The 25,525-nt window shown below is 40.9% G+C and overlaps 1 protein-coding gene across 2 annotated transcripts in view; it reads left to right on the plus strand.

The window, feature by feature from the left end:
- Positions 1 to 3,387: 3,387 nt before the first annotated feature.
- SLC44A1 (solute carrier family 44 member 1) overlaps positions 3,388 to 25,525 on the plus strand; it is a 77,552-nt gene continuing 55,414 nt past the window's right edge. For both annotated transcript variants that reach the window (XM_062018321.1, XM_062018320.1), the window contains exons 1-3: positions 3,388 to 3,632; positions 22,428 to 22,517; positions 25,281 to 25,423. In XM_062018321.1, coding sequence (XP_061874305.1) covers positions 3,606 to 3,632; positions 22,428 to 22,517; positions 25,281 to 25,423 — 260 coding nt within the window. In that variant the 5' untranslated portion in view covers positions 3,388 to 3,605. The remainder of the gene's footprint in view (positions 3,633 to 22,427; positions 22,518 to 25,280; positions 25,424 to 25,525) is intronic.

A 25,525-nucleotide genomic window follows, 5' to 3' on the forward strand; every position in this document is an offset into this window, starting at 1 on the left:
ACTGGATATAAGCCTCCATTTGTTCCCCAGAAGTAAACAAGTGCAGTGGCATGGGTGAACTTTTCAGGAAGATGATCAGTTTCAGTTGAGGTCTGAGAGATACAAGATAATGGGGTCACAGGGCCCCGAGTGGGTCAGTGGGCTTTATTCCCCCGTTCCTCATAGAGACAGACTGGCACTCTATTTGTGTTGTGTTTGCTGAAATGCCTGCTCACTTTGCACTTCTAAAATCAGCAGAATCACTCCTAATCCTGAACTGATAAATGTGTATGAAAGCTAACAGTTTGTTCACTGCTGAACACTTCATGGAGAGAGTATGTGTGGTTCTGTATTTAAATGGATTAAAAAACAGCAATAACAACAACAACAAAACAGAAAAGAAAAAAAAGGAATATTGAGGGTAAGCACACAGGGTAGGATTTTCTGAAAATGCAGAGTGGTTGCCAAGCACTCATAGGTGCAGAAAAAGGTAAATATTATCACACAATTCATGCCGCTAGAGTTTCCCTTGGGGTTTTTTGGGTTGGGTTTTTTTTTTTTTCTTTTGTCCTCTCCACATTTCCCAGGGTGGAAGGAGTACCCAAGTATTAAACGCATTTTTGTTATTTTAGGGCCTTCTCTCTGTTGCTATTTCCCATTCTCAGCGTCAGATGGTACTTCAAAAACTCTAACCTGCCATTCTGAGCCTAGCAATGTAATGAAAATAGAGATATAGCTCATTATTCTTGGCTGAGGGGAGAAGGGCAGACTCATCTTTTATAGAAAATAAGCTAGATTCTTATTAACACTAAATCTAGGTGGTCAGAGTTGCACATTAGCATCTTGTGATGTAATCATGCCTTAGAGTAGATTACAATCAGCTTCAGAAAGGAATCCATAGTGCACAATTAAAAAAACAGTCTTAGGCATATGCCTGAATTTCACCTTCTGTATTACTAAATTAGGATTCAGCAATTCTTACTTCGATATCTTCCCTTTTCTTCATGAAATGCTGTTCTGTACTATGTAAGTATAAAAGCCAATACAATAATGAATAAGCAGGAATGTTTAAATGTTTCCTTTTCTTTGTATGACTGGCCAAAAGCCTGGTTAAACTAATGAAAGATAGATGTCTACTGCTGTCGCTATTACCACATCCCCTTCAAAAATACAACTAATTTCCTTGGGCCAGAGGTAGAGATAAGTGCAATTGCTCTGGTAATTATTTCTAACACTCAGATTCATCCAAATACTTTCTACAGTTGTCACATACTTACACTGAATCTCTTACCTGTGCTGCAGCTAGTACGTCTTTACAAGCTTTTCCATAAAGCCTCCCCAGCCCAGGAATGACTGGCATTTTTAAATCACTATAAAACTACTATTCCACCTAGGCAGCTGCACAAAGCTTTTGTTTATTGTCTTGAATTCCTTTTCTTTTTTTAAGAATTCACAAATTTAGGAGGCATATTGTGCTTTAATCCATTACTATCTTCTGATACTCATGCTGAACTTGTTTAGTCTACCTGCAAAAAGTAGGAGGCAGTATTTAATTACCATGACAACACTTTGAGGCTCTAAATGGAACTACTGAAATGAAAGGGCTATTTAAAAAAATGGAATTTGGTCTTTTTAACACACCTACTAAATCACATTTATGGCACAGACATCATGCTGCTGTTACCCAAGCAAACAAAAAAGACAAAACTTTGGACAAATGACAATTTTATAAATGGCAAAACTGAGGAACAGAAAGACTGAAGTGACATGTCCAAAGTTGCACAAGACTGTAGATTACTTGTTATCTATTCCTGTGTCAATCATAAAGGAAACATGCCTCCTAGAGTCTTCCCACAAAACAGTTCATGGATGGTCACATATTTGAATACAACAGAAATATCTGGATATGAGGTAAAACAATGAGAAATAATGGTAATGTAATAAAAGTGGTAAAAAGGTATTTTCACTAGGTGTTAGAAAATATGAAAATGGTGGGAAGTGATGTTACTTGTCATTAAACTGAGAGCAGTAAAAAAAAAAAAGTGTGATTCAGAATTCACCCACATGCCAGTTTTTGCTCTACTTTGGAAACCTAACAAAACTCCTTCTCTAGTCACAAGGCCTCTTTTGCCTCATTCTGCCCATCAAAGGATCATTTTAACCTTAAGTCATTGCAGGGTTATTGTAATAATGGATAGTCATTGCAGGGTTATTGTAATAATGGATATTCTACTATACTGATGTAATTAAACCTGCTACAGAGTTAAGATTCGGGAAAAAAAAAAATAGCTTTAGAGTAACACGTTCAAATACAACTCCTGGACCAGTAAATTACCTTAAGAGTGACTGTCAGTTTCCAAAGTTTCATACTGTGAGAAGCTGTCCCTTTGTTGCCTTTAAGAGCTACAAGATGCAGCCCTGTAGGGACTTCACTGGTTCAGAAGCTCCTGTGTACCTGTTGCTACACGCAAGGCCTAGGAACACAGGCCAGCCTACAGTTCTGAGATCAAACTTGTATCAGTTACCTACATAGCAAGCATCATCTTGATGTAGCACATGAAACCAGTTTCCTGCAGTTTCTGAGGCATACACCTAACAAGAATGACAGCTGCATTTGTACCTCTGGGAACAGCTAGATGCTTGCCAAAGGCAGCTTCAAAGACATGGCCATCAACTGTGAATCCAGGGGACAGATTACCACATCTTTTGCAATCATCCAAGATTACCATTTCAGATGACTGGGTAAACTGCACATTGACAACAGTTTGTCTCTGGAATGAGATAAACCCCACTGAAGACTGAAGTGTATGACACAAGCCTACACTGCTGGGCTGTGGCTCTCTCAAGCACTTCCTGCCAGCACGCCAAGTCACCTGCAGCCTGCTCTCGTGCCAGCAAGTGCCCGTACTACAGCAGGGCCACAAATTCATCCCTCTTCTGCTCTTCGGAGAGCATCACCCGCTGGGAAACCACCCTGACCAGAGCTTCAGGGAGTCGGACTAGATGATCTGGGGGCTGGACTAGATGATTTCTAAAGGTCCCTTCCAACGCCTACCATTCCTTGATTCTATGATTCCCTAAGGGTGCCCCTAGCCCCGGGCACAACCAGCGAACTGAGAGGAAAATAAGGGAGGAAGGCGTGTCAACGCGCGGTTCGGGCAGGCGGCCGCGGGGGCTCCAGGGCGGGGTGGGCCGGGGCAGGGCGCGTCGCCAGACACCTGCCGTCGCCATGGCGACTGGGACGAAGCGATTGCGCCGCAGGAAGAGACCTGCGGTACGCGGGGCGGGGCGTTGACGGGGCGGGCGCGAGGGCGGCGCCGCCGGGCCGGGCAGGTACCCCCCGTGCTGCAGTGCCCCCTGGCCCCGCCCGCCTCAAGCCCCGCCCCTTCCCCTCAGTCGCGGCCGCCGCCGCCGCGGGTGGACGATGAGGAGGCGCCGCGGTGGGGCTGGTGCCGCAGCCTTGCTCGCCTGATCGGGCCTGGCGCTTACCCGGCAGTCCTCCGCGCCGCCGCGCACCTTGCCGCCGCCCCGGGGCGGGCCGTCGCGGCGAGTGTGGATGCCTAGCGCCTGCCCGCCGCCGCCTGGCGACTAAGCAGGCGCCGCCGGGGCAGAGACCCGCGGACGCCATGGGCTGCTGCAGCTCCGCCGCTCAGGTGAGCGGCCCGCGCCCACCACCGAGCCCTACTGCTCCTTTTCTCCTCCCCCACGTTGGCCCTGCCGGGCCCCCTCCCCTGCCCCCGGTTGGCCCTGCCGGGCCCCTTCCCCTGTCCCCGGTTGGCCCTGCCGGGCCCCTTCCCCTGCCCCCCGTTGGCCCTGCCGGGCCCCCTTCCCTGCCCCCCGTTGGCCCTGCCGGGCCCCCTTCCCTGCCCCCCGTTGGCCCTGCCGGGCCCCCTTCCCTGCCCCCCGTTGGCCCTGCCGGGCCCCCTTCCCTGCCCCCCGTTGGCCCTGCCGGGCCCCCTCCTCTGCCTCCCGCTGGCCTAGCTGCCCTCCCCGGTGCCGAGCAGCCCTGTTACTTGCACTTGCAGGCCTGCTGCACTTCTTCCCCCACCTACCTCTCATACTGTCCCATGCCTTTGCACCCTCTTGTGCCTTCGTAGGTATGTTCTCTGGTGGCCCGTCGTACCTATAGTTCCGCACTGCCATGGCTGTGAGTCCCCTTGCTACACCTGTAGCACCTCTCTTCCCATGGCTGCACACTTGCTTGCATTTCCTCTAATGATACTCTTCCATGGCTCTGAACCCTTTGCTGTCCTTCCTGCTCCCCCCCATGCACTGTGACAACAGTTCTGCTCTCCCATGGCTGTGAATCCGTTTCTCTCCCCTCCCATATAGTCCTGCTTTCTTGTGGCTCTGAACCCCTTTGTACAATCCTTCTGCCCCAGCTTTGATGCACATAACCGTGAGTCATTTTGCTTCCCCCTTACAGTTGTGCACTCCTGCTCTGTGGCTCTGCACCCTCTTGTTCACCCCCATAGCCTTGCTCCCACCTTGCTACTCGCTTGCACCGTCTGCGTTGCTCCGTGCAGTTCTATGTGCCACTTCCCCTGTGGATCAGCATCAACTTGCCTCATCGTCCTCCAGTCCTGTTGTGGCTTTGCAGTCTTTGGCATACACTGCTCCAGGCCTCTGCCAGGTCTGCAGCTGCATACCTCAGGCTCTGCCTTGCACCCCTGTCCTATGGCTCCATGCTCCCTCCTGCCCTCTGCCATACCTCGATGCACTCCCTCCCCTTCTCTGCAGGTTTTCCTTTGGGGTCTCTAATACTTCACCCCAGAGAGAGGAGGTATCTCTTATGAGAAAATTTGCCATGTCCAGGGGCTCCTCTAGGTCCACTTCCTCTGGAAAGGTCCTAATCCCAGCCCCCTTTCCCCACTCGTCAACCAAAGGTTCAGGTGTCTGCCTGCATCCTTCTCATAGATTGTGACTGGCCTGCCCATCTCCTATTTCCGAGCTCAGTTTTTCTTTCTTCCTCTTCCCACCTTGCTCTGCTTTGCCCTTACTGACTCTTTTTTTTTTCCCCCAGAGTGGTGCTGTCAAGCTAGGCACAATCAGGAGCTCCACCCAGTGCTCCAGTTTGCAGCTCTGCTTCCCATTTTAACTTTGTCTTTGAACAACACAACCAGTGCTATACTATTTTTTTCACTTGGCTTCTTTCCAAAGGCTGTAGGACCAGTGATTGTGACTAATGCTATGGCTGTGCTTTGCTTGCTTGTAAATGTTAGTTTCCTTTGGCTGTGTCACTTGCGGTGGCTGAATCCAGCTTCCAGCAGACTGCTTATGTGGGAAAGTCTGTCTCCACTGTCCCAGATGACTCATCATAGAGATGAGTTTTTGTAGCTCATCCGTTGAGGCAGACTTCTTTTTTTTCTTTTTTTGTATTAAGGGCTCTGTCCTCCCAGTGCGAAACACTGCAGAGAGCTGTCCAGTTTCAATAGGGAACATCCTTTCCATACAGCAAATATGCTGCAAAGAGGAAGGCTATCAGCTTTATGATGTGTGAAGAAGTGGTGTGAATTTTAGAGAAAGGGATATATGCCAAATATTAGAGGAGGATTTTGAACCTGTTTGGTCACTGCAGTAGACTGCAAGGGGAGGTTGTAAAGTCTGTATTGTTTGAGGTTTGTTTAAAAAAAAAAGGTAGATAAAAATATATGAGGAGTGATGTAGGGAAAGCTGATACAGACTTGAAGGACTGAGGCTGAAGTTGATGTTTTGAAGCCTTTTTCGGCCTTATTTTCTATGATTCCTAGCCAAATTGCTTAAGTGTTTAGTAGGCCCTTCCTAGCTCTTTCTGAATTTGAATTGCTGTTCACTGGTTGTGTTCTTTTTTTAAATGAAGTGTAGTCTTATTTGTGGATAACATCAGACCAAAAGCAGAAGAAATAGAGGATCAGATGGTTTAAATTACCTGTTCATAAGTTTCAGCTGGTTGTAGTTTTCAGTGAAATCTGTGTTCCACTCTCAAGGTGCCTGATGTTAAATAGTATGCTACTGAACCTTTCATTTGCTTTCCTTATGTGTGGCAAGATATGGTACAGTAATTGAGCTTTGTGTCCTGTATATGTAACTGAAGTGTAAAGAATACTTACTTATTTAATTCCTTAGCCATGAGCAATTGCATGTCTCCTCAGGATATCCAAATCAAAGGCTAGTTGTTGAATATTTTATCAGCAAGAGTTTTGTCTGGTTATATCAGTTGCAGAAACCTTGCTACCAACCATACAGCATTACATTAGAGCCCAATGTCTGTCTTATCCTCCCTTTTATCATTAACAATAAATATGTTCGTTGTTTACTATCAACTTTATACTTTCTCCTCTGTTATTTCCTATTAAGCTTTCCTTGAGCAAGAGTCCATCAGATGCTGCTTCATGTTGCCTCACTTCTTGCTTCTCCCTGCATAGCTTCATCTTAGTCATTGACATTGGTTTCTCTTCTTATTATAGATGCCTCACCCTGATTCCTTATGGCTTTGTTTTTCAAGTTGATTTCTCATTAAGTTTGTTTTTCATCTTTCTAGTCCATTTGATCTTCGTCTGTTTCTGTATCTGAGAGATTACTTCTATTTGATTTTGCCAGCCATCTTATCTGATTACTGCATCTCCAAGTCTCTTTCTCATGACTGCCACCTCCTCATATCATTTATGATAATGCAGCTATCCATGACTGGTTGTTGAACCAGACAGGTTTCTTGACATCCTCTTCCTAACTCTTATTTCATACTCAATTATCCCTTTTTTTTTTTTTTTTTTTGCCTCCCCTGAGTGCATTTCCCAGTTCCTTTGCTTTGCAGGCTGTCTGGAGCTCTGCCTCAGGCTTTTTTTCCTTTATCTCTTCTCCTGTAGAATCTAAAGGTTTCCAGAGAAAAACTGATTAGAATTGGCTTGTTTGCCTTTGTTCTGCACTCTTGCCTGCTACTTAGTGATGGATTCTTGTGTTTGATCTCTGCTTTTCCTGCCTCTAACTACTTAGCTTGACCCTAAAGCCCCATTAATTCATTTTTATTTGTTTTCATTCCAGATTTCTCTTTTTTACCTCTTGTTGCCATCTCACTTTCTGATTTTTATTCTGAGTTACTATCCTCCATCCTTAAAGCTGACAGTCAACTTTAGTCTGCTTACCTTCTCTTCCAAACTTCTGAACAGAAAAATTTACAGTTCTTGTCATACGTTCTCTCTTATTTATACTGATTTCATTCCAATCCAGGTTCTATGCTTTGCTGAAACTACTTTCATTAAGATCTGACTGCCTTTGGCCAAGTTGCAAGGATTCCCCTTCTTTCTTACCATCTTTGATCTCTGCTGCTTTCGGTACTGTGTATGTGTAATCCTCTAGTACTTTACTTCTTATTCTCCCTGGACTTCTGATGTACTGTCCTCTTGTTATACTCCACCGCCTTCAACTCCAATTATTTCTTCTCTACTGCTGTCTGTACTTTTATTTCCAGTCTTTCCTGCCCCCTCTCCACTTTAATTTACATTCTCTTCTACCAAATTTTTCAACTTGAAATCGTTATGATGTTACTTTAAACTTAGTACCACCATACCAGATGTATTTATTCTTTCCTGTTTTCACTGTTGTTTTAACTGAGGCACTTCAAATTTAGAATATTTCTTTCCAGTGTTTGAGGGGTTATTTTGTTGCAGTTTTTTGTTAATCTTATTCTTTTTGTTTTGATCTTCTTCCATGCTTGCACAAAGCTCCCTCACTTCTCCTGGTGTAATATCCTCTGTGATCTTAACTTGGTCTTTGTTGTCACAACCAGAGTTCTTTTTTACCTGTTGTTCTTTTTTGGTGTTCCAACCAGTGTCATCTTCTTTGTTTCTTCAGCAGCTTGTACTGTGTAAGGTGAATTTAGCTGTATTATTTTGTGCTTACTGTCTCTTTACTCCCATCACCTTGAAGCTTGAGCTTACGGGAAAAAGCTTGTGCAATGTCCTGCAGTTTTAGTCCTAGAGTTGTCTGTGTACTCTTGGTTTGTTGTCATGACCTCCTAATGCTTCTTTGAACCGTAGGTGTTTGGCCAAAGTGTGTTGACCTACAAAAGATGAGAACTTTGTAAAGGACAAGATAAAGAACCCTTCATATCTGTGCATCTCCTGTCTTGAAATGCTGCTGTTTGTTAAAAATTGATGGGGTTTTGGCTCTCTATCCTCTCTTGCCATGCCTTTATCATAAGCTTCTCAAGACAAGGGTGCATCTGCTGTGCAATAAAGTTTAAAAAGTTTCTGCTAATTTTTGATACAGGTAGGGTTTTTTTGTTGTGCTGTTTTGGAAATGGTCTTCCTAAAGCTGGAATCTTTTGAGCAAGTGGTGCTGAAGCTCTGAGTGGATACAAAATAGCCAAATTTCTCTCAAAGCCTTTGTTAAAGAAGAAAAATGGAATCTGCAGTCAAGGGGCAATACTGTTTTAATTTCTATCCTTCATCATTGGTATTTTCTGCAATCTCACATCAGTAGTCCATTATAAAACTGATTTGCAGAAGGGAACTGTTAGACTTCATTGCTCCACAGTCACCATTACTGTTAGGCTAAACTGCAAGTCTGAAGTAATCTGTATGGGTTTTTTTGTGTGGGTTGGGGTTTTTATTTGTTCTTTTTGTTTGTTTTATTTTATATGCAAGCAAACTTTGCAATGTAACTCTACTGATGTCTCTAGTGATCTAGTTTATAGCACAGGTCCACAAAGTTTGCATTACTATATCTGAGGGGACAAGAATCTGTAGTTCATACAAGCTGTGGGAAGAAGGAGACTCTTAAATGGCTTTCTGTTGCAGTAGTTGTGCTATAAAATCTGTTCTTCCTTCCTGCTCTTCTACTGTTAAAGTGGCAGACTTGAAAGCAAGGCATTTGCTTTGGCAAAATGTTACAGGAAACAAGGGAATTTATTGAGATCTTAGTGTTTATATTGGGACTGGAAAATACTCTGTGTATTTTTTTCCTTACAGCTTTGCATATTAGCCCCTTAATCTAAGATGTCTGTGAGGGAAGCTTGAAATCAGGCTGGAAATTGGAGAGATGACTGGAATAAACAAAGTAGATGTTATTCTTGATGGATTTAATGGTGGCTTTGGTTTTTTACAATACTGAAAGAACTTCCAGTATAAGAGAACATGAGGACAGATCATCTAGTATCTCCCTTAAGCATCTGCTGTTAAAGTAACACAGAATAAATCTGGAATTCATAACTTAAGAAAATTATAGTTCTGATGAAATGTCTCTTCTGAGCTCATATGGACAATATAGATCATTAACTGTACTTCAGCCATATCTTCAGTTGTCAGAGGTTCTTCTGGTCAAGTGAATATAGGGGTCATCGAAATGTGCCAGCTTCATTATGAGCATGGGTACAATCAGGGAAGAAGACCATCTGAATAGTAGAGTTGATGAGCAGAGACAGAATGAAATGTGAATTGTACTTCCAGGAACTAAGAACCTTGATATTTCTCTTTCAACACATTGACAGTAGATGAAACTTCCATTCTTGCCACTGGCAAGCAGATGTAGGAAGCATACAAGCAGAATCCAAGAACAGTGATAGTCAGGCATCTCTTGAAGTTCTTCAGTACTTTTTCTAGTATTTATGGCCTGTGAGCTCTGTTCATTTCCTGAAAACCATGAGGTGTGTCCTTTTAGCAAAGCTATCTCAAGCAACTGCATAATCTACGAAATAACTCCTTTTAATCTTAATGTAGAAAGAAATATTTCAACTATGTAAATACTCCTCCAAATTCACAGAGTTTTTCCTGCAAAGGACTAGCTCCTTCTGAAGCTGAGACTAACCTTAAATTATGTCTCATCTTAAATGTTTGCTTTTAAGTGGCACATTAAATTAATTCTGTCACTTTGGTAACTAAAAAATCGATTTCTATTTTTTCAAAGCACTTCAAGAAGTGATAGTTTGGAATAAGAACAAACATGGGACATTGCATCCATCCAAGACTTTTTTTTTTTTCATAAAATGAGAATGGTTTTGGAAAACATAGATTACAATAAAATCAGCTTTGGATTTAGCAATCACTACTAACAGTGCAAGATAATCTAACTGACATCTACAATGCTGTCAGACTTTTAGGTTACTGAATATGCCCTCACAATTACTATTGTCCACGTGACTGGTCTTATTTTTCATTATAAAGAAATTACAATGTTTATTACATAGGGAAGTTGTAAACTGTCTGTATGGTTTTTACTCTAAAGGTGAGCTTTTCAGTAATGAACTGTGCATGCCTTTCTCCTTTGAGCTGACTATAATTTTACATTCTTTGAACTTGCCACAATGGTTTCTTTTGTAAAAATCAACACCTGAAACCAACTTGACATAAAGTGTCTTTGTTACTTTAGATTTGAATCTTTCTCACCTGAAGGAATTGTTGGAAAATTGTGTAAATCTTAGGCTTTGCTTCTAAAAAAATGGTTATGCAGTGCTGCCAGTTGACTTCTACCTGCTGACTGAATTGATTGATGATTTTTTTCCTCTGTTTGATGAAGCTATACTTAGAGCTTTTTTGTGTCTAACTTTTAGAGAACAAGTTTGTGTTGGTGAATATATAATAGAGTTCTTTTAGGTCTTCCTGCCACTTTAAAGTTTCACAGATTTGTGAAGTAAATAAATGCCATTGCATTGATTGGCTTCCTAGGCCCCCTCTCTTCTGTTGTGTTTCTTTTTTTTAATCTCCTAGGTAAGCAAGGTTCTGATGTAGAATACAAGCATACATCTGTAGGACAACAGCCTTAAGAACATCAGTATACATGCTTGAGATGACAGAAGAGTCAACTTCATTTTGAAGTTCAGCTTTACAGTCCTATGATTATTTTTTTTCTGCTTTAATATGACTTCTGCATCTAACATACAATGTACTGCAAGAACAGGAGATAATTGCAGTATATGGGAAAGTTGAGATTCCATACTACATTTTTTTTACATGCTGGTTTCTAGCTGTTGCTATTTTAAAAAATGATATTGCTAGAATATGGTGGAGAGTCACTCTGAGAACAAGAACTTGTGCCTTATACCCTCTCTTAATACACATAATGTAGTTAAGCAGCTGTTTACAGTAGAAATGAACTCAGGCCTGTTTTTGGTTTGTTTTAAATTGAAACCTCTTTTGCTGCTCTCCAGATAGATTACTTGAGGAAGAGGCCTCTACATGTTGTATATAGAACTATGGCAACAAAACAGGAAACTCATTAAAGTATTTTGTTCAAGGTCATGCTAATCATATCCCAAAAATGCTTTGTCAGATTACCCATTTTGCTATGAAAACCCACAAAACAATTGCCAATTTGTAAGGAAGTACGTGTATGTAGTATTATCTAATTATAAAATGTCACATTATTTCCCTTTCGATTCTCCTTCCAGCCTTTCTTGTTAAAGGAAATGGCGGGTGGGAAAATGCTCTGACGAGCTTTTACTCTGCTGGTTATATCCTATAAATGTAACTGAATGTGGCTATTGACTTCTCAAGTTCCAACACAGCTGTGTCTTTTAGCTTTTCGGACTTAGTAACATAGAAAAATGCACATGGCCAGTGTGTGCAACAGTCAGTTCATATTGTTCAGTGTAGTGGCACATGGACTATGTTTGTTGTCAATGTGCAAATATGAGCCTCTGACCTTGCAGAGCCCTCCACTAAGCAGGCCTTTGCTGTTGAAAGATAGGAAGTTCTTCTATAAGGATTGTAAACATGATAAAAAAAACTATGATTTTCAATGGACAAACCCATTTGAGTGTAGGGTGAGTTTTGAAAGAGTACTTAGCAAGCTGCTATGTAAAAGTGGCAATGTTATTTTTTTCACAGCAGTACTATGCAAGCCATAAGCTCTTGAAGAACTGTGGTGTTTTTAGTCTTGAATTCTGGCTTTGGAAACTTTAAAAGGATGAAAAAATTCTTTTAGAGAAAATTACTCATTACACATGTAGAAAGGGCAAAGAACACAGGCAGTATTTTCTATGGAATGTTCTTCATGTGCTGTGGAGACCAATTGAGGAGTTCTGCTCTGGTGGGGTTTTTTTTGTCTTCCACTAATGTCATGTGATTAAAGCTAACTCATTTGGAAGCAAAGTAGATATTGTAGTTGGACAATGTTTTTCTAGTCCAAACTTTGGAAATATTTTGTAAATTGAGACTTTCAGTCTTGTAGATAATAAAGTCTGAAAGTCACTTAAACAGAGTGATGTACAAGAGAAAATTCAATGTGATAAATAACTTATTAGGTGAACTGCTGGGTTTGGACTGTGTTGTTTGGGATTTTCTTGTATGTGGGGTTTTTTCTCTTGGTTTGGGGTTTTTTTATGACTACTTTTTGATAATAATTAAGAACAATGGAAGTACCAAGTGTGCATTGAAATGGACATATTAATAACCAGAAAAATATTATTTTGATATTTGTAAAGTATCCTTATTTGCTGCTGCCTTCCAGTAAGTACTTAATAATGTGTAATGAAGAAAAGAAACAGTAACTAAATACTTTGAGGGTTAAAACCTGGGATTTTTCTGCCAATGGTCTTATTTCTAAAGTTGGAGACCTCAGCAGGTGTGCTGATCATGTCAACTGTGTTATGTTTAAAGATAAATATTTAAGTTTTAGACTGAGGAGAAAGTATATAATAAAGGAATTTTAAAAGCAATGTTTTATGTGCTTCAGAGTTGACTGAAAATGAGTGGAAAATGATATACAACACAGCATACGTTAAATTCATAAGTGAAGTCTCCACATACAAGTTTTCAGGGTAAATGTCTTTGTATTACACCATCAGTAATGGTTTAAGTGCTGTCTTAATTCATAAATACTGTGGAGTTTGAGAATGTTAGTGAAATAGCAGTTGTGAACATATTGATGGTAAACTTAGTCTCTGAAACAAAGCAAAGTATAAATTTGTTACACTTTATTGGATAACTTGAAAAGCAGTATTACACAAGCAAAAAACTTTTTCTAGCAGGAAGCCTGTTTTGTACTTGTAAAGAGCAGATGTATATTTTCAGTGGACAAAGCATTGGAGAACAAGATGTGATACGGGTTTAATTAGGCAAGTAAGGACATGGGTGCCACTGGCATGTGGCTTAGTAAAATCCAAAAGTGTGGCTAACATCTGCTTTGTAGTAAATTGAAAAATAAAACATTTTTGAGATTAAATGACTGCCACTGTCACTGCAATGGTGTTACATAGCTTAGATTTTGTGAGTTGGCAGGGACTTCAAGTGTCTGCCTCCTAGCTGAATGCTATCATTAACAAACTGTGGAGTAGGACCAATACTGCTCTTCTGTAGAGATAAATCCAGAACAAGTCAATACAAAAGATTGTTTTTGGTGTGTTTATGGAAATATTTTTATTGATACAGCATAGTTCATCCTTCTAGAGAACTCATATAGTTGAGTAAAGTAAAAGTATGAGTTTACTGGTATGTGTTCCTCCTTCAGTAATGGAGGCATACCAATAATTTACTGTAAAATAAATCAGTTTTATTGTGAGCCCAAGAGAATAATCTAAATTGGCAATAAACTGCAGTCAGCTACTGCTTTGTGCTTTATCTGAGCATCTGTAGGTCATGCAGAGGAAGTCTGTAGGTAATGGTGAGCATTGTAGCTAGGGCAACCTTTGCGCAGTGTTCTTATGCTTCACAGAATCACAGAATCTTAAGGGTTAGAAGGGACTTGGAAAGATCATCTAGTCCAACCTCCCTTCTAGATCAGGACCTCCTAGAGCCGGTCACACAGGAACTCGTCCAGGTGGGTTTTGGATGTCTCCAGAGAAAGAGACTCCACAACCCATCTGGGCAGCCCATTCCAGTGCTCTGTCACTCTCACAGTGAAGAAATTCTTCCTTGTATTTCTTTAAAACCTCTTGTGTTCCAGTTTAAACCCATTGCCCATTGTCCTATCATTGAGAACAGCCTGGCTTCATCCTCCTGACACCCACCCTTTATGTATTTTTAAGCATGAATAAGGTCACCCCTCAGTCTCCTCCAATGTAAAGAGCCCCAACTCCTTCAGCGTTTCATCATGAGGGAGTTGCTTCACTCGGTCATCTTTGTGGCCTTGTGCTGAACTCTTTCCAGCAGCTTCCTGTCCTTCTTGAACTGAGGGACCTGTTCACAGTGCAGTCAACTAGGGATTTTCTAGGAAAAATTGTAATAAAGTGGATGAAGTCGTGAACTGAAAATAGTTTGACCACTTCAAGACTTTACTTTGGATACTTTAACAGAATGCATTCACACAAAAAAAATTTATATAGAGAGCTAGTTTACTTGGATTGCTTATTTTCTTCTCAGATATGTACTTGTGTGGGGAAGTAAGTCTAGAGTTTTTTAGGATGAAGTTCAGGTATTTTGGGCTTTTTAAGGAACAGTGTCATTCAATTTTCAGAGTAGTGAAAGATCCTAGAATAATTACAGACTTTGCTCTCCCTAGAGGTAACAAACTCAGACCTTTATATCGGCATTTTCAAGGCGTTGTCTATGCTCTGTTTGCCTGTCTTTTCCCCCCGTCTCAGTAAGAATTCCTTTGTGCAGTGTATTTAGCAGGTTAAAAGTTGCATAATGCTTTTGTTTGAAAATATGAAACGGCTTGCTAAATCTTAATTTTGTATTCAAATATTTTACACACTTGTTCAGTCGTCATCTACTAAGTTGTCTGTGTATGTGGAGGAATGCATGATTCATGTTTATAGTGACACATACATAGTTTACACCTGTAATTGATATCACACGTTTTAACCGCTTCGTGGTCAAATTGCCGTTCACATGCAGTGTATACTAGTCATCTTATTTGCTGCATTTTAACATAACAAGAGGAGTGGCTTGTAACTTAATTTGATGTCAAAATGACTGCAGCTTCTTATGGAATAGGGGACTTACGCATTGCTTTTAGGATTCAGATTAATATTCTGATAACATCCTGAACTAGTAATGCTTGGAATCAGGAATCCTGTTACTCTTTAGACTGCAGAATTAAGATCTGTTCATATGTGGAAAAAGTTTCCTTAAGAAAACACAGTTGCTGCCAGTTCTGAGTAGTGAAGAAGGGTTTGTCATGTCTCAAAATGAAAATGCCATGTTCTCTGATGAACTGGAGAGTTACACTCACTTGCCTTAGAAGTGTTTTGGTAGACTAGTAGATTGTGATTCCTCTTTTTTCTGTGTGATATGCTTCACGGTAAAGGCCAGCATGTGCTTGTGAATGTTTTTGAGCTTGTAAAAATGTGTAAAATAAGTAAAGAATTAGCTCCTTAAATGGTAATTAGGAAATGCTGACAAACGTTTCAAGAACTATACCTTTTTTTTTGGTGATTCGGTGATATTTCAGTAGCAGATGAAGTTACAGTTTTAAATATAGCTTGTGAAACAACTTCTGAACTTGATGACTTGCTGGTAGCAACCTCTTAATCCAGTTTTTCTATTTCTCAAGGGCAACTCAAGAATGGACTATGCCTTATGTGTTTTTTTGTGGTGTGCACAGAACTGCAAATGGACACACCAATTCTGACGCACTGAACTTGCATTGTAGGTGAAAAATGACTGTATTACGTTCTCACCGGGCTATTGGAATCAACTCAATGTTGTTCATACAGTTGGTTCAATCTCTGGTGTTTTATAGAACCAGCATTGAATTTAGGAAAGATAGGGTCTGTAGGATCCAGCGTCAGTTTCCCACAAAAGGTCTCAGTCAGGATGAGCATCCTTTTTTGCCTCTAAGGACTGTTTGTTAATGCTCTATGTGTGCGGTGGCTGACTGTCTCCTGTGTAGATAGAAGACTACATAGTGATTTCTGAATTCCTTGATATACATGTACAAACTGCAGTCATTTGTGTATACTGTCGTGTATTGAGCAATATTTGCATATATTCTGAACCAAGATGTTGCATCAAGGTGATAAAACAACAAAGAATTGAAAAGGAGTTGTCGTGGTTCAGCCCAGCTAGCACAGCAGCACCACGACAGTCTCTCGCTCAGTGCCTCCATTCACCCCCCACCCTTGTTAGGATGGTGGAGGACCCAGTGAAATGGGAGTAAAAAGATAAGCAAGGTTGTTGTGGATTGAGACAAGGGCAGGGAGGGCTCACTGCCAATTACGGTTCTGGGCAAAACAGACTCCAGTACTCGACTTAGAGAGGAAAGTAGGAAAGTTTATTCTACAAGAAACAGAATGGAATAAAAGCAAAAAGGGAGTAGGATGATGAGAAAATTACAACCAGCACTTTAAGATCTCCCTCCCCCATCCCTCCTTTCTTCCCAGGCCAAGCTCACTGCTCCCAATATCTCTACCTCCTTCCCCATCAATGGCTCAGGGGGGCAGGGAATGGGGGATGTGATCAGTCTTTCACAGATGGGCTCTGCCGCCTCTGTCTTCTCAGATGAGGACGACTCCTGGCATTCTTCCCCTGCTCCAACATGGGGTTCCTCCCCCAGGATACAGTCCTTAACAAACTTCTCTGGTGTGGGTTGTTCCCAACAGCTGCGGCTTCTGCTGATACAGGTTCCCTCACACGGGACGCAGTCCTTGGTGAATATCTCTGGCATGGATTCTTTGCCACAGTTGCAGTTTTTGCAGTTACAGGGTCCCTCTCTCGGGACAAGACCTCTTCTGGGCATAAGTTTGATGAGCTGCTTTGTCGTGGGTTCCTCCCCACAGTTACAGCTGTGGATATTGGCTCCCTTCCTCGGGACACGGCCTGCTCCGGCCATAGTGATAAAGGGTCCCTCGTTCGGGACATAGCCTCTTTGGGCCATAGTTTTAAAGAAGAAAATCACTGTCCCTGTCTCCGCCCCTGATACGGGCTCATTATCAAAATGAGTCTCTACTGCTGATGTGGGGTCTTTAAAGAAATGAAAATAAATCTCAGCTTCACCAGTTCTCTCTGTAGAATGCAGGGGAGTCTCTGCTCCAGCACACCTCCTCCTCTCATCACTGACCTTGGAGTCCGCATGGTTGTTTCTCTCACTGTTCCTACTCCTTGCACCACCACCAGCCAGAAGAAAAAGAAGGGGCAGAAGAAGGAAAGAAGATGGAGGAAAAACCCTCCTCTTCTGGCTTCTTCTTAGAAAGTGATTGTGGAGGCATCTAATTGACTCAGCCCCAGCAGTGGGTCTGGCTCAGAGCTGGGGACAATTGCAAACAACTTCTTACAGGAGCCATCTTTACAGCCCCTTCCCCCTTACCAGAAAAGGCTATCATGTCAAACCATGATAGGTGAATCTTAGAATGGAATTTTATGACAAATTATCTTAAACTGCCACATCAGTATTAATATCTCCTGAGGATTTTTTAATGTACAATAAACAGTATAATTTTATTTTAAAAAAATCTAAAGTATTCAAAACCCAAAATTTCAGTATCTTCTTGTGATAATTGAATCTGATTAGAAATTTTTTCTACAGTTACTCTCTGCAGAGGAAAAAAACCTGGAATTAAGTAAAGCTAGTTGAAAAGTAGTGTTTTTCTAGTAATTTAAACTGTTGGTAACTTATCTGTCAAAATGTTTTTTAAATATATTACAGACATTAAATTCCTTTGGGATAGTATGTTTTTCCCTCAAAAAACCTTTTAAAAATCATTGGTCTGTGTTAGCTAACTTGACAGTGATAGCTAATTGAGCAGTGATAGTTGAATCAAGGATTCAACTGCATTCCTGTAAGTTTAATGAAAAATTGAAGTAAAACTCTTGACGCAGACAAAAATGCTGTAACAAAAGCCAAATTACTCTTGAATGTTACAAAACCTAAATGAGAAGGGAAAAAAATCAGGAATTGTTTGCACTACGTGAAGAACTGTGATCAGAACTTTACCTTTGTTAGATCAGAAGATCTGATTGTTCTGTGCAGAAATACCAAAGGAAATCACTCTTAACTAGTTTCATGACTGTTTTGGATTTTTTTAAGCTGGATTCTGTGCCTTTAACAAAATAAACCTATGTCTCACCGAAAGGACTAATCATAGACACCACTCTGAGGAAAAAACAGAAGTTGAGATTCATGGATACCAGTGGTTGTATTTGGTTAAAATTTTGCATGCATTGGTGAGGGGGTTTATTTGTGAATTATTCTGGTCTTTGAGGAAAGACCCAGTAGTGAATGTAAATAAATGGTGAAAGCAGTGCTTGAAGTTTGTGTACACTTGATCTGTCTCTGGCAGTACTATAACCCACAGGTTGAACCACAGAAGTTTTAGAAATCCTAAGTGGTCTGAAAGGTCATATTGTTAAAACATGCTATGAGTTATTAAGAGGGGTGTGATGGTTTAGCCCGGTGTCCACCAAATCATAAAATCACTCCCCCTCCCAAACAGAACAGGAGAGAGAGAAAAATATAACAAACAGCTTGTGAATTGAGATAAGGATGGAGAGTTCACTCAGCAATTAGTGTCACAGGCAAAATAGACTCAACTAGGGGAGAAAAAGATTTGATTTATTAAAGGAAAAATAAGAGCAGGGAAATGAGAAATAAAACCATCTTAAAAACACCTCCTCCCACCACTCCCTCTTCCAGGGACTCCCTTTCCTTCCCTCTCCAGCAGCACAGGGGATGGGGATAGCGGTCAGTTTATTCCAGATGGACTTTGCCACTGCTGCTTCTCAGGGAAGGCCTCCTCACACTTCCCACTGCTTACTACACTGTGGAGTCCCTCCCATGAGAGACAGTCCTTCACCAACTTCTCCAGTGTGGGTTCTTCCTATGGACTGAAGTTCCTCATGAACAGCTCCAGCATGGGGCCTCCCACAGGGGCAGCTCCTCACACCCAGCCCCACTGTGGGTCATCAACGGGGAGAACAGTCCTTCAGGTACTGACTGCTCCAGCCTGAGTCCCTCACAGGATAACAAGTCCTGACAACAAACCTGCTCTGACATGGGCTCCTCTCTCTCCCCATGGACTCCCAGGTCCTGCCAGGAACTTGCTCCAGGGTGGAGTCACAGCCTTCTTCAGGCATCCACCTGCTTGGGCATGGAGTCTTCCATGGGCTGCGAGTAGATCTCTGCTTCCCAGTGGTCATCCGTGGACTGAAGGAGGACAATCTGCTTCACCATGGTCCTCACCACATATCACAGGGGAGTCTTTCTTCCATGACCTAAGCACCCTCTTCCCCTTCCTTATCCACTGACCTTGATGTCTTTGGATATGTTTTCACATTCTCATTCCCTGTTGCTGCTGCAGTTTAGCAACTGTGCAATAACTTCTTCTCAAATATGTTATTCATAGAGGTGTTACCTCCATCACTAATTGGCTAGGCCTGGGTCAGGTGCAGGGTACCCCTGTAGCCCCCCCCCCCCCCCCCCGAAAGAAAAAAACCTGGCCCAAGCGAAACCATTCCAGGGGGCAATGGCCCAAATATTGAATTGCCTGAGTATATTAGTAGCTTTTGGCAGGACCTGTGAACCAGTGGACAGACCCTGCACCAGGTCAGGTTTGCTGACAGGACTTGTGCTCCTATGGGGGACTCACACTGGAGCAGTTCAGGAAAAACTGTAGCCAGGCTACTGATCAACGGTGCTGAGTCTAGTTTGGAGGCTTGTGGCTAGTGAGGTTCCAAAGGGGTCAGTTCTGAGTCAGTCTGGTTCAATATATTCAGCAAGGACCAGGATGAAGGGACAAAGTGTATCCTCAAAACTGAGAGGGATGGCTGATAGACTGCTGCGATTCAGTGAGATCTAGACGGGCTTAAGAGTAGGGCAGAGATGAACCTTATGAGGTACAATAAGTGCAAGTTGAGAGTCCTGGACCTGGGGGGTGTCATGGTTTAGCAAGGTGCAGCTTTTGCTTTGTAACAGGGAGAGTGGGTTGCAGTGAAGACCCGGTAAAATGTTCTTGGACTTACCCCAGCTCCTGGGTTCAGACCCACTTGTGGCCCGGCTGGGCCAATCTGGCACCTTTGTGATCGCTATTTAAAGACTATTTAAGGTTCTCAGTCTGTATAAAGGAAAGGCTGAAATCAGTGGAAGTGCTGATTTAGGCTTGCAGGCAAAGCAATTTTTTTTGGCATTTCAGTTACAACAGACTGTAGAACAAACAACGTTTGTCAGACCTTATGTTGACCCTATTAGCAATTTGTGTTGGCCAAGCATGAATATCATTTTGTGAGTAAACATCTAAGGTTTTAGAGTGAACAGTCACTAGAGACACATAGACACCAAAGATGAGAAGGAAGGGCTGCAAAGTTACAGGGATAAGATTCGATGGGAATCAGAATACAAGGAAGCAACTAAGAAAAAAACAGCTGATAGATAATAACAGCTAGCTTGGGTTGTAGCAAGGTCTGGAGAGAGGAAAGATTGGACAGAATACTGGAGAAGGGCATTGTTCTGAAGAGCTATGATTTCATACCATGTTAGTGTGCAAGATGGTTAAATTGAATGATGGTAAGTATCTAGTGTCTTTTGAGTTGCCTCCAAGGATACTTTTTGTTTAAAATACCTTCTTTAAAAAAAATGTTTTGGAGCAGAGTAAAGACTGTGGACACAGACCGAATTCCTCTGTGTATCTTCTAACTGTGTGCTACACCATGGCATATCAAGCTTATTTTTACATAAATTGCAGGCCACTTAGTAAATAAAAAGGATTACGTATGGTAACTGTGACTAGAGACAACCTAAATCTTTGCCCAAGCTATTCCATAGGATGTCCAATGGCTTTTAAAAATCCTATTAAAAGATTTTGTTTACCAAAGGTACAGAGAAGATAAAACCCAACAAACCACATGGTGCAGTGCATCTTACTGTTCCCTCTTTTGTCAAGGGCAGCTTACTCTTAAGGTGCAGCTATAGTTGAGATTTATCTCTGCTGTTTGGAAATAAAAGTAACTCTCTAAAGAATCCAGAGTTCGTGCTGTGGATTTAGGAATAGGAAGCATGAAGCTTTACATATTTTATGCAAATATGACTATGCTAACTATAACAATGTAAATGTCACAATCTTGTTGTAAATGTTAAGTATGAATAGCATGTTAAAATGTGAACCACAAGGAGCAGAAGACAGTTCTGTTGAACAAATGTAGTAAGGTGCATAACGTGACCTTTTAGCACCCCTCCCTATTCAGGCAAAATAAAAAAGTTTGTCTATCCAGAAGGCAGAGTGAATTTGCAGTTTGTATTAGAGATACAAATGTAACATCTGCAAGTGCAACTTCTTTAATATAAGATTGCAAAAGTGGCATTAAATTCTCTAATGCAAAGCCAGACAACTTAGAAAACTATGCTTTTTGAAGTATGGTGCTTCCAGGATTTATCCTGTACCCAGTTTGTAGTTTTCTAGTGGTAGAGTTTGAAAAGGTTGCTTTGCGCTTGTGAATTAGCAAAAAACCAAAGTCATGAATACCAAAAACCCACCTTATTAATGTCACAAAGTTACATGCTTATAGCTGCTTTTTGATAAAAATCTACAGAAACACATACTCGAGATAAAAGCTGTTGACATTTCATCCAACCATTATTTTTTAATTCAGATGTTTCCTGACTTGTCAACAAAATCTTGAAGATGCTTCCAAGTCATGAGAGGAAAAAACAAATTCAAAATTTGAACTGGTTATCCCATTTGCTCTATCTCTGAAGACTACTAGGCTGAATTCTCACTGTATCAACTTCCTTTCTTCCTCAAGTATGAAAACAATGTGTGCAATTTTAGGGGTCTTAGTAGACATATACAAACATTTTATTTTTGGGAACTAACCGAAAAAGCTTGTCTATGTAACTGTGTATTTGAAAGAGTAGCTACAATCAATATTTTTGTTGTAATAATAAAGAACATATACAGTGGTTAGTTTTGTCCTACGGCCAATGTTCATTCTTTTCTTAAAAACATTCTGTAACAGATTTTAATTATTTTAGCAGTGTATATACACTTGAGAAATTTTACCTCATGAGCTGCAAACTATTTGAATTCTGTACAGCTGTCTCTTTATACTTTGCAATGAAGCGTCTGACATTTGAGTGTTTCAGCCTTTAGGTACGTGACTTTCCTTTCTGGTACTTGGGCAATACTGACATGGGATTGCTGAGTTATTAAGCTCAGCAGGTTGTTGGTGGGTAGAAGGCTGTTCCTTTAACAGCAATTTATTGCCAGCTTTCTACTTGCACTATACTTGTTAAACCTGCCAATAGTGTTTTAAAACTTTGGAGCTTTTGAGAAGTTTTAACCTTTTATCTTTCTTGGAAAGCAGATTACTGAAAGGTAGCTGGGGAAGACTGCAATAACAGATATTGATTCCATATCATTATCTTATCTTTTCTGTTGATTAAAAAAGAAGTGAAAATAACCTCTTTTATGCATAAATAATTCTTCATCAATATAGCTTCCAATGGAGGCACATCTTTTCAAATGTCTTTCACAAACGTTACTCTTAATTTTTTTTTTTTTTTGTCCAAGCTGCTTCAGCTATATCAGAGTTTAAAGATAAGTTCTGCTGTATGTTAATACCCTGAAAGGTCTTGCTAACCTCATCTTTCTCTTCTCACACAAGAGCTCCAAGCGAGAGTGGAAGCCTCTGGAGGACCACAGCTGCACAGATATACCATGGCTGCTCTTATTCATCCTCTTCTGTGTAGGAATGGTGAGTAAAACTCAAAAACCAAACTAAAACCAAGTGATGCACTACAGAGTTGCTCACCACCCCCTGACCAATGTCTGGGCAATGATCCACCCCCTCAAGGCAAGGTCCTCCCTGCTTTTATATTTGATGTTCTGTGGTATGGAATAGACCTTTGGCTAGTTTGTTGTCCTGTCCATATGACCTCGCAGCTTCTTATGCACACACTTACCTCCTCCCTGGCAGGGCAGAGAGAGAATCAGAAAAGGCCTTGACATGGTGTAAACACTGCTCAGCAATAATTAAAATATTCTTGTTTTACCACCATTGTTCTCAGCATAAATCCAAAATACAGCCCTGTACCATCTACTAGGAAGAAAATTAATGCTATCCCAGATGAAATGAGGACACTTAGTCACTAGGTAATGTCAAGATACACTGGCATGGAAAGCATCAGCTGTAGAACAGAAAAGGCTGGTATGTACATATCAAAGGCCTTTGGTAGGGATTAATAATTTATTGTTTCTGCAAGTGATTGCTCCAGCTCCTCTTACCCTGAAATTCCAGTATCATTTTTAAGTGATTTTCATTGTGGAAAGGTATCTATCACTTGACTCATTCATGTGGATGTCCCAAAAATTATAGTTTTGATTCTGGTAAACAAGTCTGTGACTTGTAGTAAACTTTTTGCTGAGGTAAAAAAGATTTTGCATACCGAACTTTTGACTGGTTTTGGATACTTTATAGAAAGTCTTGGATACTTCATAGAATCATCTACTGTTAACAGTGATTATCATTACTAATGGTGAGATCTTTCTTTTCTAGTTCTCAGCTTTGTCCTGTGTGATGGAACCATCACATTTCTCAAGACAGCCTCACAAACCCTTTTTTAAATATTAAAAAGCCTCAAACCTCCAAAAGCTGCAGATTAGCAAAAACTAGAAATACATTTCATTATGTCTTGTTTTCTTTCATGGACCTACATATGTCTTTCTTTCTAAAAGGAGAATGTCTGTCACTGTCTTGTACTGCTGTGTTATAAGTAGTAGCCCCTAGGAGTTCAGGACTTTTGTGCTTTCAGCTTTCTTTCTTCTGTTCCCTGGTGTGGTCATGGAATTGTTCCACTGATAGAATTGTTCCACTGAAAAATTTCTTTTTCTTTCCCCAAAGTGTTTGTCATTGGCTGTGCTTCAAATGTGAATGATAATGTTTTAAATCGTAAAAAATTTATTCTGACTTAATGTGAGTATGTTAAAAGTGTAAAAAGCACAATACTTTCTGAAAGAAACGGCTCTTCTTTGTGGTTGCTTTTTTCCACTCCTTTGTTTTCCCGGTCACTCGGTATATACCTGCCTGTTCCCCCAGTGATAAATTAGGTTTCTGTGGGTGAGTGTCCCAGATTTTTCTGTCTAAACAATATCATATACAAAGCAATTATCCTATTGGGTCAAATACCCTGTTAGTCACACTTCTAGGAGACTTGAGGTGAAGGATTAGGTGCTGTGGTGGGTCAGGAGGGCATCTGCACACTTATAAATTAGCTTAGATGGGGGAGGAATTGCATGATTTCTCTTACTATGTTTGTAGGGAAAAAAATTCTGAACCAGACAATAACATGAGTATTATTGTATGTAAAATGCATGCTGGTATGTCCTTTACAAGACAGCAGGGGATCTGAGAATTTGAAAGTAAGTGCTGGAAAACAGCTTTAATTACTACTTGTGGTAGCCTTTTGCTCTCTTTGCCCTTGTTTTCACTTTGAGTATTAAGTCTATAAGTACATTAGCACATTGACAAGAGTAAGATAATGACCAACATGCTGTCTGGAATTTTTCTATGGTGATAGCCTGTTTGTCAGAGGTCACTGTCTTGTATCTTCAGACCTTTAAAACCACTCAAATTTAAAGTGTTCCATGCCAACTTCATTACCTGTTGTTGTCACCTCCTCAGATCTTAGCATTGTCATCTCTTGCTCCATACATTTGTCCAGCTGTTTACTCTGCTTTCCTTTCTCAAATCTTAGGTTGACTCATCTGTAAAAACACTTCATTGATGGTAGTGGAGTGAGCCGATGGTTCACTTCTCCATGTCAATAGTGTTACTAGAGAGCTAGTGATTCTTTTGGACTGGTTACCTGTTCACATAATCAGCGTCTTGGTCTTGGTTTGCTAGTGAAGTACCTCTGAAAGTTGACAGCAAGACTTAGGCATTTTCCACATTGCTTTGTCTTAGCTATTGTGTCTATTTTCTGCATTTCAACCCGGCATCTGAAACTATAGCATCCTTGGCCTGGTCACTTGCTTTAGAGGATTTCCTTAAAAGGAACTTACATTTCCTTAAAAGGAACGTCAGATAAGCCTCTTCATTCTAGATTATCTTTGAAGGCACATAACTTGAAGGTAAAAAAAAAAAAATCTTCAAGAAAACCTGAACTATCTGGGTTCCTCCAAGATGCATACTAACCCTTGACAACTCCAGCTTTTCTTGTAATTGTCCTCTACTGCGTGCCCTTGACCCCCACTTCTACTGCATGCATCACTTACTGACATGCATCACTTACAACTCTCAAGAAAACCACCTACAAGTTTCTTAACTATGCTTGGATAACATGCAATGTTAGATGTCGGAATCTTCTTTTGACTTCCATTTAGTCTTATAATTGCAGTACAATTCTTTGCAGATGGTCTTTGTCTTTCCTTTTTCAATCTGAAAGAATTGTTAAAGAACCTCTGCTTAGGAACAAACTGACTTTTCACAGCTACTAAACTGTGGGCTTTTTTTCTCCAGGGTTTCATCTGTGGCTTTTCAATAGCTACAGGAGCAGCTGCAAGACTGCTTTCAGGATATGACAGTTACGGAAACATTTGTGGACAGAAAAATGTCAAGGTGGAGGGAATAGTCAACAGTGGTCTGGACCTCACACATAAGAAGTGAGTATGTGATTGAATTGATTTGTACTATAAATGAGGCAGGACAAAACCCTTCCTCCTTTGCGTAGTTTTCGAGAAAATGGAAAAGGGATATACTAACTC

Source organism: Colius striatus, chromosome Z, assembly GCF_028858725.1.
Source record: "Colius striatus isolate bColStr4 chromosome Z, bColStr4.1.hap1, whole genome shotgun sequence".
In the NCBI taxonomy this organism is placed as follows: Eukaryota; Metazoa; Chordata; class Aves; order Coliiformes; family Coliidae; genus Colius; species Colius striatus.